This window comes from Cucurbita maxima, unplaced genomic scaffold (genome assembly GCF_002738345.1).
Source record: "Cucurbita maxima cultivar Rimu unplaced genomic scaffold, Cmax_1.0 Cma_Scf00002, whole genome shotgun sequence".
Lineage (NCBI taxonomy): Eukaryota > Viridiplantae > Streptophyta > Magnoliopsida > Cucurbitales > Cucurbitaceae > Cucurbita > Cucurbita maxima.
The window spans coordinates 904498-918367 of NW_019272018.1; the positions used below are offsets into that span (position 1 = coordinate 904498).

General features: G+C 40.1%; 1 protein-coding gene across 1 annotated transcript; it reads right to left on the bottom strand.

Moving 5' to 3' along the window:
* Positions 1-7556: 7556 nt before the first annotated feature.
* Positions 7557-10028, bottom strand: LOC111468467 (heavy metal-associated isoprenylated plant protein 34-like). The gene is made up of 3 exons (XM_023113717.1): positions 9712-10028; positions 9557-9632; positions 7557-9444 (listed from the first exon to the last, which is right to left on the bottom strand). The coding sequence occupies exons 1-3, from the start codon at positions 9739-9741 to the stop codon at positions 7919-7921; spliced, it is 1632 nt and encodes a 543-aa protein (XP_022969485.1). The 5' UTR covers positions 9742-10028; the 3' UTR covers positions 7557-7918.
* Between the last annotated feature and the right edge of the window lie 3842 nt (positions 10029-13870).

The window sequence follows — 13870 nt, forward strand, 5'->3', positions numbered from 1 at the left end:
CACTCTTTGAATCTTATATAATTGCATCTTACATTCCATGAACTCAAGAGTCATGTTATGACAAGTAAGATGTTATGAATGACTTAAGTTCACGAGGATGATATATTACATGAAAAAGACATGTATACTTTAGGGTCATGAACTCTAAGCATGCCATGAAGATTGGGTGTGTTTCCCGTACGTATTACCCTAGGGTTAGCCGATAATGTTATGTCAAGATTTGCTACCCTAAGGACATGGAAAAGAAAACCTTATACACTCATGCACTAAAGGTACCATGACCCTCAAAGAATGCTAGATAATACTCTAATCATGCCCAAGGTGACCCATGACCTCCCATCACTTGGTACATTTCTGAGACCTTTGTTTTCTTCTTCCAGTCGGGATGTCATCCACCTAGTTTTTCTTAGTAGTATGACATGCTCGACCTCATGTTTTCCCTCACCTATATGAGATGCTTAGTGTCACGGTCCTACATTTCTGACCGTGCGGCATCGTGATCTTGACACGCTTACAACTAGCCTTAAGGGGAATTAAGCCCCATATATATTTTTCACCCCGGCTTTCTGGCTTCGTCGGACTTTAGGCGAGGTTTGTTTTCAACAATCTTACATCGCTTGTGCGGAATCCAAGCTTGTTCAACCACACATGCCGCCTGCGCGTGCATGTTCAATCATCTGCGACACATCCGACTTGCCTCGATACTAGGCCAAGTCATTCGGCTCGACCTTGGCTCTACTCGGGCAAAAATCTCTCAATGCAACGTAGCATCTCATCTTGCCATCTCGATCCAAATCGACAGGGTCCATATGTCTTGACGCCATCCCGAGTCTTGGGATGTCATCGGCCATCATAACTCGCTCGGTCATGCCATCGAGAATGGGCCCGCGTGTCTTTCATCTCATCGAGATTTTTCAAACATCCATCCATCCGGGTTCTATCGAGACATTGGCCCTCTCGTGCCCATGCCGAGTCATTTACGAATACCGTACCGGATAGCGAGTATATGTAGCAACCTCCAACACGCGGGCTAGGGCGCAATACTGGCACACCCATGTCGTTCAGTACTGCCCTTCAAAAACCCATTTCAAAGGATGTCGCCCGAGACACTCGTCTCGACACGCTCGCCCATACTGTGACACACGTATATGCTACATGGTAGCTCATTTAGGCTACAGGGCCCAGGGGTGGTGGAGAGCTAACACCATGGTACCCCTATAATACATTTTGAGCCATTTTCAATCTTCTAGGCGTAGACATGATTTTGGTGAACGATCATACGGTGTCGTGCATTGCCCGTTCGGTGTCTGATTGACATCAAACTTGACGAGCATTCATATTTCATATGGACGAACTTAACTCCCGAACCGCATGCCCAAATTTCTTCTGGAACCCTGACTATTGAGGTTAAGGCCCGGGGCTCTACCCAACCCTTCAACAAGCCTATCTCTGCTCTTCATGTCTATTCCGATGTCTCTGTCTTGCTTATGTCTCAACTTTTCTTCAATGTCCACTTCGCGTTGTGGTATGTTGGATGATGCATTGTCCTTCTCGATCGCATCATGGCACTCATCTAGCCCCTCGCGTGGCTGGATGGGTGCCACTTAAAGATCGCCGCTTCTATTGTCACAACGTGAGGGTCACAACCTACTCTCTTCATAGTATGACTGTGACATTCTCCCCCACTTAACTTAATCATCGTCCTCGATGACTTACTCGGGGCACAATCGTATTACATATTGTGACATTCTCCCCCACTTAATTTAGCCATCGTCCTCGATAACTTTCTCGAGGCACATTCGCCTCATTGATTGTGAAATTCTCCCCCACTCAATCTCCACATTATCCTGATGATGATCCGAACTCTCTGACTCGTTGGAATTGGTTGTGTTTCAGAAAAGTATAAAATTATTGAGCACTTGACTATATTTTTTCATAATGCTCATCTTGTGGACGTCTTCCGTCAGTTTGGGGACAAGTTTAAGTGGATGCTTCTAACTTATCTTTTGTCATATGACACCACGTTCTGACTCTTGACTTGGTCAGTAGTTGGGTGAACGCAACTTTGGCTTGGTACTACTATCTACTGTTATCCCCCTTCGAACCTATTTCTGTTGTTCACCCATCTTGGACTCGGCCATCGAGACTCGCGACGTAGACGTGGCTATTCAGTGTTTGCCATAGCTGTGGGTGAGGCTGACTCTCTCTGCAGACGCTCACCAGACGACTATGGACTTAAAAGGGGCACTTTGCCCGGTTGTGGCCAACTTGGCCTCAATGTGTATCCTTGGAATCACACAAACTGGTGCACCCCTCGGAGTGGGGCTCGCAAGCCCAACCGCAACATGCTCTCGTCGCGACCACTTCTTCTATTGAGTAAAGTCAAAACTTTTTGACACAGTCTCTTCAGTTGTTGGCGCTACCTTTCGGCCAACTCTTTGTACTTTGCCACCTTCGTGTGGCTATTGCTGTACTTGAACTTCTCATGATCTTCTTACAGCTTCACTTCTCTATGTCCACTGCCAGCTTGATGCTCCCTTCTCGAGAGAATACTGGTCTTGACATCTCTTGTGGAGTCATCCACCTTAGGCACAAGGTGGTGGCTCAAGGAATACACGTGTGCTCGTATGTTAGAGCACCTTTATGGGGTGAGAGACTTATTGATTCGGCTCTCCCCCACTCGAACTCGGTTGCCTCTTTGCAACAAGGTCGTCCCCCCATAAGGACTTACGTTGTACTCAACTTTCGCACTTGGCCGACGCTTGTCTTTTCTCGACTCTCGGCTTCTCTGCTTGCAACCACTGACACTATTCCTCTAACGTAAATGATTCTTTGGAAGGAACCGTCATTGTGCGCTTTCTATTTCATCTGTCTTGTCCACTTCAAAACTACAAGCTCTTGTCAAATGTGCTAAGTTTTGCTTGACGGGTAGATCTCCCCATATTGAGGTGTCGACACACGACACTAATGAACTTCGGGAAGTCTTGGCTTCAACCCCCAACTGATTCTAATTCTGACCGGCAACTATCCTGCCCACTCTAGCACTCTTGACACACTTGCAAGGTCTTCGATCAACTCTTGAGTTCATTTCTCTTGACTGTCTTGCTCAACTAGATACACGAAGTGTGGCTTTGATACCAACTGTCACAGTCCTACATTTCTGACCGTGCGGCGTCGTGATCTTGACATGCTCACGACAAGCTTTAAGGGGAATTAAGCCCCATATATATTTTTTGCCTCAGCTTTGTGGCTTCGTAGGACCTTAGGCGAGGTTTGTCTTCGCCAATCGAACATCGCTTGTGCAGAATCCAAGCTTGTTCAACCACACACGCCGCCTGCTCGTGCATGTTCAAACATCTGCGACACATCCGACTTGCCTCTACACTAGGCCAAGTCATTTGACACGACCTTGGCTCTACTCGGGCCAAAGTTTCTCAATGCAGCGTCGCATCTCATCTTGCCATCTCGATCCCCATCGACAGGGTCCATATGTCTTGACGCCATCCCGAGTCTCAGGATGTCGTCGGCTATCATAACTCACTCGGTCATGCCATCGAGAATGGGCCCACGTGTCTTTCATCTCATCGAGACTTCCCGAACATCTATCCATCTAGGTTCTATCAAGGCATTGGCCCTCCCGTGCGCATGCCGAGTCATTTACGGATACCGTACCGGATAGTGGGTGTATGTAGCAACCTCCAACACACGGGCTAGGGCGCAATACCGGCACACTCGTGTTGTCTGATATTGCCCTTCAAAAATCCATTTCAAAGGAAGTCGTCTGAGACACTCGTTTCGACACGCTCGCCCACACTGTGACACACGTATGTGCCACATGATAGCTCACTTAGGCCACATAGCCTAGGGGTGGTGGAGAGCTAACACCATGGTACCCCTATAGTACATTTTGAGTCATTTTCAATCTTTCAGGCGTAGACATGATTTTGGTGAACGGTCATACGGTATCGTGCATTGTCCGTCTGGTGTCCGATTTACATCAAACTTGGCAAGCATTCATATTTCATATGGACGGACTTAACTCCCGAACTGCATGCCCAAATTCCTTCCAGAATCTCGACTTTTGATGTTAAGGCCCAGGGCCCTACCCGGCCCTTCAACAAGCCAATCTCTACCCTTCATGTCTATTCTCATGTCTCTATCTTGCTTATATCTCAACTTGTCTTCAATGCCTACTTCGTGTGGTGGTGTGTTGGATGATGCATCATCCTCCTCGATCGCATCATGGCACTCATCTAGGCCCTCGCGTGGCCAGATGGGCGCCAGTTGAGGGTTGCTGCTTCTATTGTCGCAACATGAGGGTCACAACCTACTCTCTTCATAGTATGGTTGTGACACTCAGCACCACGTTTACCTATCAGGATGTCATGTCCATGTTATGCACCAATCTTGTGACCTTTTAGGTCTTCACGGGGAGTAGTCATGGGACATGATGAGGATAACTACCAAGTTGACTACATGCCATGGCTCATGATACAAGAAACTAAGAAGCCAAGATAAGTCTCTAGTTAGCACAAGAGAGTATATTACATTAGTCATGAACCAAGAAACCATAAACCTCCCACGGTACAACATGTTTATGACTCATACTACATTGCTTGGAACGTAAGAAGCCTTAAATATAGGTTTTCAAACTCCATCCCTTGGAACGTAAGAAGCCTTGAATACATGTTTTAGACTGTGTCACTTGGAATGTATGAAGCCTTGAACGTAGGTTTCAAATTGCACCGCTTGAAACGTAAGAAGCCTTGGGTGAAGGTTTCAGATTGTATTGCAAGGGACATAAAAAGCCTGAATGTCGATTTAGACTATGTCGCTTAGAACACATGAAGTCTTAGATGTAGGTTGTCATATTCATGTCTTGTAATGTAAATCCTAGGGGTGTCTCAGGGAAGAGAAAGAGAACAAAAACTAAGGACAAGAACATGAACTAAGGTCAAGGATAAAAACTAAGACCAAGAATCAAGAACCAAAGATAAGAAACTAGAACAAGGATCAAGGTCCACGTTATCAGAACTAAGAACCTAGAACCTAGAACCTCTGAACTAAGCAAGAAATAGTTGCCTGATATTGTTAGTTGTGACATTGACAATAATTTCTTTATACTTGGTGCATGATAGACATAATGGAGTAACATCATATCATATTTATTACTAGGCATTATCGTCGTGTTGTCGATCTAAGCAATTAGCATATGTGAGTTGTTGATTGTGTGTACCACACTTCTTTGTTACTCTTTATTGTCTTCCCGTTTCATAATATGCTCTCTCATTATTCCCATGAGTGCAAGCTCGTCTTCTTCTAAGGCACATAGTATCTTTGCATCTCATTCATCCTCCATCTCTTTTTTGGAGGTTGTCACATTGTTTTCGACAAGAATTTTTCTTAAACCAACAATCTTTGGACATATGGCTTTCTTTCTGTAATTGTAGTAAATGTTTTCAAATATATTCTCGTGAGAACTCTTATTGTTATAGAGAACTCTTATGGTTCTTTTGAACTTTCCAAGATTGTGTGATTCATTGGTAACTTCTTTCTTTATCATCATTTTTGTATCCAACTTTGGTCGATGGCTTATTATTGTTTCGACTTTTACTTGCGTAGAGCGCTTATTCTTCACTCTTTAGTGTGATACCTCCAATTTTCTTATTGAGCTTCTCTAATGATGGACTCATATCTAGTTTAGTAATCTCTTAACCGATTGACTTGACCCTATGAAAGTATTGAACAATCTTCATGTCGAGTTGTGAAATTAATAGCAGTTCATTCTCCAAAATTTGCAACCTCGTATCGTTCTTCTATTAGAAAAGTGTCACAAGCGGGTCTCATGCTTCTTTCGGCATCTTGTTGTCCCAAATGTGCTCCAAAATTTGAAAGGTGTCATTTTAGTGAAAGGTGTCATTTCACGTTGTGGAACTAAGCAGTTCATGCTTCTTTCATATCGTTCTTCTTCCAGTGCTTCTTTCGACGTCTTATTATCTCTTCTTCAACGGTAGTTTTCATGGAAAATATTGTCTTGCCTCATTTGATTTTCCATTTGTGCAAGATATCATTAGCATCCTCCTGTAGAGGGATAATTTCGCTTTCACCAATGACCCTAAAGGTCCATGTGTTATAATTGTTGCTATTGAGTTTGGTTTATTATTTAATAAAATTGTTTAGTTTAAAAAAAATTTATAACCCAAACGATTGGATTGAGTCTAACAATCTTTGAACCTAACCCATAGTTTTAGAGTGTTTTTTAGGTGTTTTCTCAATTATTGTAGTCCTTTCAAACGAGTTTAAAACAAGTGTTCTTAATACTTAACGTCGTACTATCAATTCAAACCGAGTTCATGTTTTCTTAATACTTAATGTTTTAGGTGCTTTGTGTTTCATGTAAATATTGACTGCAAGTCCCCTGAGATATTTAACGTCATGCTAACCTGCACGGATAATATTTACTCAACCCGTCGAGAAATTCTCTTATTCAATTCAAACGGAAAATTTAATCAATGGTTGAATTGGAGGCGGTATTTGGGTTTAAGATCATAAGATTAAAGATCCGTCCTAGGAAACTTTGAAGAAGACTGGCATTCTTTCATATCTCTACTACCATTCTCATTGTCCCCTGCTACCAGTCATACATGCAATCGGCCAATTCCCAACCGATGCAAAAGGTAGAAACTAGAACAAAGAATGAACCAATAGAACTATAATATTCAAAGTAAGTTCACCGCAAGCAAATATTATCCTTCTTTTCTAAGCTTTCCCTCAAGATTTTAAAACGTGTATGGTAGAGAAAGGTGTTTTTTTTTTTTTTAAGCAAAAGAAAGGTAAACAAAATAAGGGGAGGGGCAAAGAAATGAAAACTTTGAGATTTGTTGTTTGCTCAAACACCCGTACAACTCATTTGATTGTCCTATTTAAATTAAAAAAAAAAAAAAAAAAAAAAAAAAAAAAAAAAAAAAAAAAAAAAAAAAAAAAAAAAAAAAAAAAAAAAAGTACCCACTTACAAGTAAACATGGGCAGCTAAAAATATGTACGTGTTCAAATGGTCAAATATATATATATATAATGCGTAGTTCTCTTTTTCAACTCATGTGTAATTCTATAATCCACTCCTTTGGGGCTTAGTATCTTTGTTAGCACACCGGTATCTAGCTTTGATACCATTTGTAACGGCTTAAACTCACCGCTAGTAGATATTTGTCCTCTCGACTTTTCTTTCTGGGTTTCGCCTCAAGATCTTAAAACACGTCAATTAAGGAGAAGTTTTCATATTCGAAATATTTTGTTCCCTCTCCAATCAACGTGAGACCTCATTAGAACCCGTTTGATTTTGAAACTTTAAGACTTGAAAAGGAGTTCATGATATATCCTCCCCTATTCATTTAACAAAAAAGAAGCTCATAGTGCAGCAACCATGTAAGTGTAAGTAGCAAGAAAACAAAGTGGTGTTGTCCGGAAGATCAACAAGTTTTTCAACCTCAGAAACTCAATTGGTACAATAACGACAAAATATGTTACAAAAGTCAAAGGACAGAAGCTCAGAAAAATGACCAAACAATAGTTCATCAGTTCAGAACCCATTAATCAGCTGACAAATCTCTGTACTGTGGAGCCGTATGGGCTCTGTTTTTTATTATCTCTGCCACTTGAAACTCATTATAATGATAAAAGGGAAAAAGAAACAAAAGAAAACAGTAAAAGTACTAAGTAGTGGGGTTTTGAGGGATCAAACTGTGAATTTCATCAATGTTTTGGTCCCATTTCTTTTCTTGTCTTCTTCTCAACTAATACAAGCAATGGTACTGCATCTGGTACCCATTTCTACATTCACCTAAAACCTAAACCTACCACAACAACACTAATCCTTCATAATAATAATAATAATAATAATAAACCAGAGGAGCAAAATTTACATGATACTGCAACTATCCGTGTTCTCGTCGCTGAAGGCGTGCGTGTACTGGTCGGTTGCGACCGGAGGGAACATCAGGGGAGGAGGAGCGTAGTTCATGGCTGGGTTCGGGCGCGAATACATCATGGGTTGGAACATTTCATTCCCAACTCCCCTCTGTTGGTTCATCATCATGGCCATGTACTGTTGTTGTTGCGGATTGTAAGGGTTCCCTTGTCCCATTCCTTGATAATATCCTCCCCCTCCTCCTACTCCTCCTCCATTCATCACTTGTTGAGCTGGTAAGCCTTGAACTGCTGGAATGTTACCCATTTGGCTCATTGCATAATTTCCCATTGGTGCACGCATCTGGCTCATATTAATGCCACCAGGACCCNTTGGCCCCATTGGACCCATTGGACCCACTGGACCCATTGGAGCCATTGGAGCCATTGGCCTGGGATGGCCTCTGTTTCCATTATTAACATGGCCTATCTGACCCATCTGGCTCATATTCTTACCATTTCCGCCACTCCCTTTACCTCCTTTGCTTGGTTTTGGGATATCAATGTCATGGAACCCAATATCTAACTTGTCAAACTCAGGGAGACCAACAGTTTTGCCTCCTTTTTTGGGTCCATTGCCATTATGTTTTCCTCCACCACTCTCTACACTTTTATTACTACTCTTGCTTCCTTTGCTCTTGTTACCATTCTCCTTCTTGCTACTACTTTTACCACCAAAACCAAACAGCCCCTTCTTACCTAGCCCTAGAAACCCACCCCCCCTCTTCCCCCCTTTCTTCTTATCCCCTCCTTTGCTCTTACTCTTCGTCCCGCCACCGCCACTGCTACTGTTTTTCCCTTCCTTACCTCCTCCCTTATCCTTCATCATAACAGGGAAATCAATAACTTCATCCTTCTTGGCTCTTCCAACATCCCCACTTTTCTTACCATTCATGGCATTGAAATTAATTGTCCTATTGGACCCAAAAGTCCCCATCATGGGTATGGGAGCATTCTTTTGTAAGCCATGTCCATGTCCATGGCTAAACTCATCATGTTCATCATCAAACTCATCATCATCATCATCATCATCATCAAATTCATCATCAAATTCATCACCAAACTCATCACCACTAAAATCAGAATCATCCTCAGGCAAATTGAACTTAACAGATTTCTTATCTCTAGGAGGAGGAGCCATAAGATTATGCATATTGTTGTTGATATTACCTCCTTTGTTATTGTTGTTGGAGCCTTTCAGTTGTTGTTGTTGTTGAAGAAAAGCCTTCTCCATCTGAAACTTGTTCATGTTCATGTTCATGTTCATGTTGTTGTTATGTTCTTTGCTTCCTCCTTTGACATTTTGAAATTGCATGTTGTTCTTGAATTTGTTCATGTTGTTGTTTGAACTTAACTGAGCTCCCCATAGTTCAGCATGTTTCCCTGATTTCTCAAGCTTCTTTATCAGTTCAGCTGGATCTACATTTCCTGTTACAATAACTTTCCCTTGTTCTGCATCGATTTTCATATTGTAAACTCCTAAAAAAAGCCCCAAATCAGAAAGAAAACAGTCAATAATCTCTTAAAAAAAGTAAAAATTCTCTAATCAATCAAGGGTTTCTCCTCTAAATTAAGTTCTACTACCACTTACCATCAATTTTCTGAAGAGTTTTCTTGACCTTCTTCTTGCATCCATCACAGTGAATGTTAACTCTAAGCGCACAGGCCTGGAAACAAACACAAAAACAACATCAAGATTTTAAATGGCCAACAAACAGGGAAACAAACAAGAATCCGATAATGTACCTGAATCTTCATGGCGTCCTGTTTACTCATTGTGAATGTGAGAGAATAAAGTGTGTTGAAGGTGTTCTGAGAGACAAGATTGAAAGTGGGTTTTGGTTGCTTGAGGGCTTTGTTTCTCTTCAAGCTTCTTCTGCTTCTTGTAATTGAAGGTTTTCAAAGTGTGTTAAGATCGATCGATCTCCCTGTTCTTCAAGGTTCAGAAGAAAGGGAACAAGAACGAATGAAGAGAGAGAGAGAAGAAATGGAATATTTTGAAAGAGAGAAGAAGCAGATGCAGAGAGCTCTCAAAGGTGAACAATGGGAGCGTACCCTTTTGAGCTTTTATCCCCTTCTCAAGGGGTAGCTGTGCCTCCTCCCTTGCTTTGCAATTGAAAATTATTTCATTTTCTTCCTTTCTTTAAATATACATATATATATAATTAATTAATTAAATAAGTTCATTCGTTTTATTATTACGATGAACAGTTTTATTATAAGAGTGTAAAAATCTCTCCTAGTAGATACGTTTTAATTTGCTAGTGGTAGGCTTGACCATTACGAATGGTATCAGAACGAGACACCAAGTGGTGTGCCAGTAAGGACGCTGAGCACCAAAGGGAGTAGACACTAAGTGGAGTGTCAGCAAGGACGTTGGGCTCTTGAAAGGAAGTGGATTGTGAGATTCCATGTCCGAATGGGGTGGAGAACGAAACATTCTTTATAATTATGTGAAAATCTCTCCCTAACTAACAAAAGCATGCTAAAAATCTTGAGCATAAGCTCAAAGACAACAAGACAATAAGTGTCCAAAATGGATAGATTGTGAGATCCCAAATTGGTTAGAAAGGGAAACAGAACCATTTTTTCCATTTTAAAAATATTGTTATTTTTTTTTAAAAAAAAAATATGCTTGAAAAATTAATATCATATACCGTAGAATTAGTTGTATAAATATAATATTATAAACAAAATATTTAATTATTTTATTAATTCAAGGAGTCAATAGTAAATGTGAAGAGAGTACAAAATATTTGAAAATTGATTGACCAAGATCTAAAGTCTATTTTAAAAAATAAAAATAAAAAATAGAGAAATATAATTAGAAAATAAAATAAATGACAGAGATACTGGGACAGCCGGTAGCCCAAGTGATTCCAAATATCTTTTTGGTAACTGGTTTCCTCTTTCTTGGAATTTTCCATTATTATTGGTTTTATCAATTTTAGAATATTGGAATTTTCCATTCTAATTATGCTGATAATATTATTCCTCTTTTCAATCTTTCATTATGTTTCCCCTTACAAGGCAATAACCCTAAAATAATTTATTAATTTAATTATCAAAAATAATTTTAATATTTCATCATGTTTATTAACGCATGCTCTAAAATATGTCCTTCTCTTCATATGAAGTTCAAGAGTTGACGAAATATAGATCCTAGAGTAAATGCTCGGGAGGAGTCATAGAAAGAAGGGAACACAGATACTCATCGTTCTTGTCGAGTCATACACATACATGAGGTCCCACATAGAAATATATTAGTTTTAACACATGATGTATCGTAACACTCACTCCTTTGATGAAACATGCTCAAATGACTAGCATACATTCATCATTACCATAGCATTCTTTCCATCCTACAATAGAATAAATGCATCTATTCATTTTGTCAAAGGATCATACAATATAGCATACTATATATAATTTACTAGGCGTAGTATATAGCGTCCAAGAGTAAGCTCACTTACATCATAGCAATTTAAATCATTATAAACTTGTTCTTTGAGCTCTCCATACCTCAATGTAATCTAATGACATCCAAACCTACCCACAATTGTCACGAAATACACATGTATATTTTATTAGTCATGAATCCTACTTGGATATGCTTAACAAAATCTTGAACTGACTCAAATTTTAAAAAAAAACTCTATAACAGTCGAAATTGAATGGAAATGAATTGGATCCAAATGATGCATATCCGAGGGAAGTGGTAGAGAACTAGGTCATTGAGTTGAATTGACCTAAGCCATTAGCCATTAAAAACTAGTTTGAAACAGTGTTAAATTAGTCCGACTATGGAAAAATCAGACTAAGCTAGATCGAGACGATGATGAACCAAACTAGACTAATGTTTTCTTCTTCCTCTCCTTTGTATGGATGTGCAATGGTGTTGACACATTTTTTTTTCGTCATGCAATTCCTTCTCGTGATGCACGTGGGTCTGGTGAAACAATTGCGTGAAGGAGGTGTGCGGCTAGAGGCAAAGGCAAGCAAAAGATTGGAGCTCGAGACAAGACTAAAGAATGGAGAAACGACTTTGATAGTCGAGAACGAGAGATTCTTGATATGTTGAGCGTGAGGGGATTAAGTGTCACAACCATACTATGAAGAGAGTAGGTTGTGACTCTCGCGTCAAGTGAAGCAAAGCAACGACCCTCAAGAGACATCCATCCGACCACATGAGGGCCAAGATAGAAGAATGTCATGATGCGATCGAGCATGATGGTGCATCATCCAACACAATGTATAATGTGTGCATTAAAGAGGCAACGAGGCATAAGCAAGATATAAAAAATGAGAGACATGAACGTCACAAATAGGCTTGTTAAAGGGTCGAGTAGGGCCCCAGGCCTTAACATAAAAAATCGAGGTTCCAAAGGAAATTTGGACATGGAGTTTTTGAGTCAAATTCGTTCATAGGAAATATGTAAGCTTGCCAAATTTGGTGTTAATCGAACACTCGATAGATGTTCTATGACATCATATGTCCATTCACCAAAATCATGTCTACACCTACTAGTTTAAAAATGTCTAAAAATGTACTATATAGAGAGGCATGATGTAAGCTCTCCACCATCCCTAGGCCCTGTGGCCTAAGCGAACTACCCTGTAGTACGTGCATGTGCCACAATGAGGGTGAGCATTCCGAGACGAGTGTCTTAGACTACTTCTTTTGAAATAGGTTTTTCAAGGATAGTACAGGGCGGCACAAGTGTGTTGGTATTGCACCCTAACCCATGTGTTAGAGGTTGGATTATGCCTCCGCTATCAAATACGATATTCATAAATGACATGACATGGGCACGAGAGAGTCAATGCCTCGATTGAACCCGGATAGATAGATGTTCGAGATGCCCCAAATTATGAACGACATGTGGGCATATTCTCAACGACATGACCAAGTGAGTTGCATGGTCGACGACACCTCGTGACTTGGGATGACGTCAAGACATATGGACCATGTTAATTAGGAACCAAGATGATGATGAGATGCAACGCTGAATTGAGAGACCTTGGCCCCTAGTAGAGGCACATCGAGTTGAATGACTTAGACTAGTATAGAGGTAAGTCAATTGTGTCATAGACAATTGAACAACAAACGACATGTGTAACCGAACAAGCTTGAATTCCACACAAGTGATGTTCAGTTGACAAAGAGAAACCTCACTTAAGGTCCGACAAAGCCATAAAGTCAGAAAAAAAATGAATATGGGTCGTGGGTTTCCCTCAAGATTTATCGTAAGCTTGTCAAGATCACGATGCTGTACAGTTGAAAAAGTACGACCATGACACTGAGCAGATCAAAACCCCACACATACAATCACTCATAAAAGTTAAAAAGTTTGTGTCAAACATGGACAACATTTGGCCATTAAAATTTTCACAAGTAAGAGAGAGATAAAGGTACAAACATATATGTTCGAGTGTTTTCATCATTGAGGTGAGAAACTTCTTAAACATAGTTTAAATTGTAGTCTACACTTTGCCATTAACATACACGGTGTGTACATACATATATACGTACATATATACATACATATATACATATATATATATATTTAAGAAGATGATGAAAATTTTGGACACGAATTGATTAGGGAGCAAGAACAAGAAGCAAAAGCTGGTGAGAGACAACACAACGTCTCAAAAACATGGCAGTTGTCAGACCAGATTTGTAAAAAGAAACAAATTAAAAAAAAAAAAAAAAAAAAAAAAAGTAAAAGTCATGTAGAGCACGTAAAGCAATTCAAAACCCCAATCCCAAGTAAGTAGAAAAACAGATCAAAAGCAAAAGCAAAAGTGAAAATAAAAACGAAAAGAAAAAAAAAAAAAGTCCAAAAAAGAAAAATTTAAGAGTTCAAAACTAGACCCTATTTTTTAAAATCAAATCACTGCC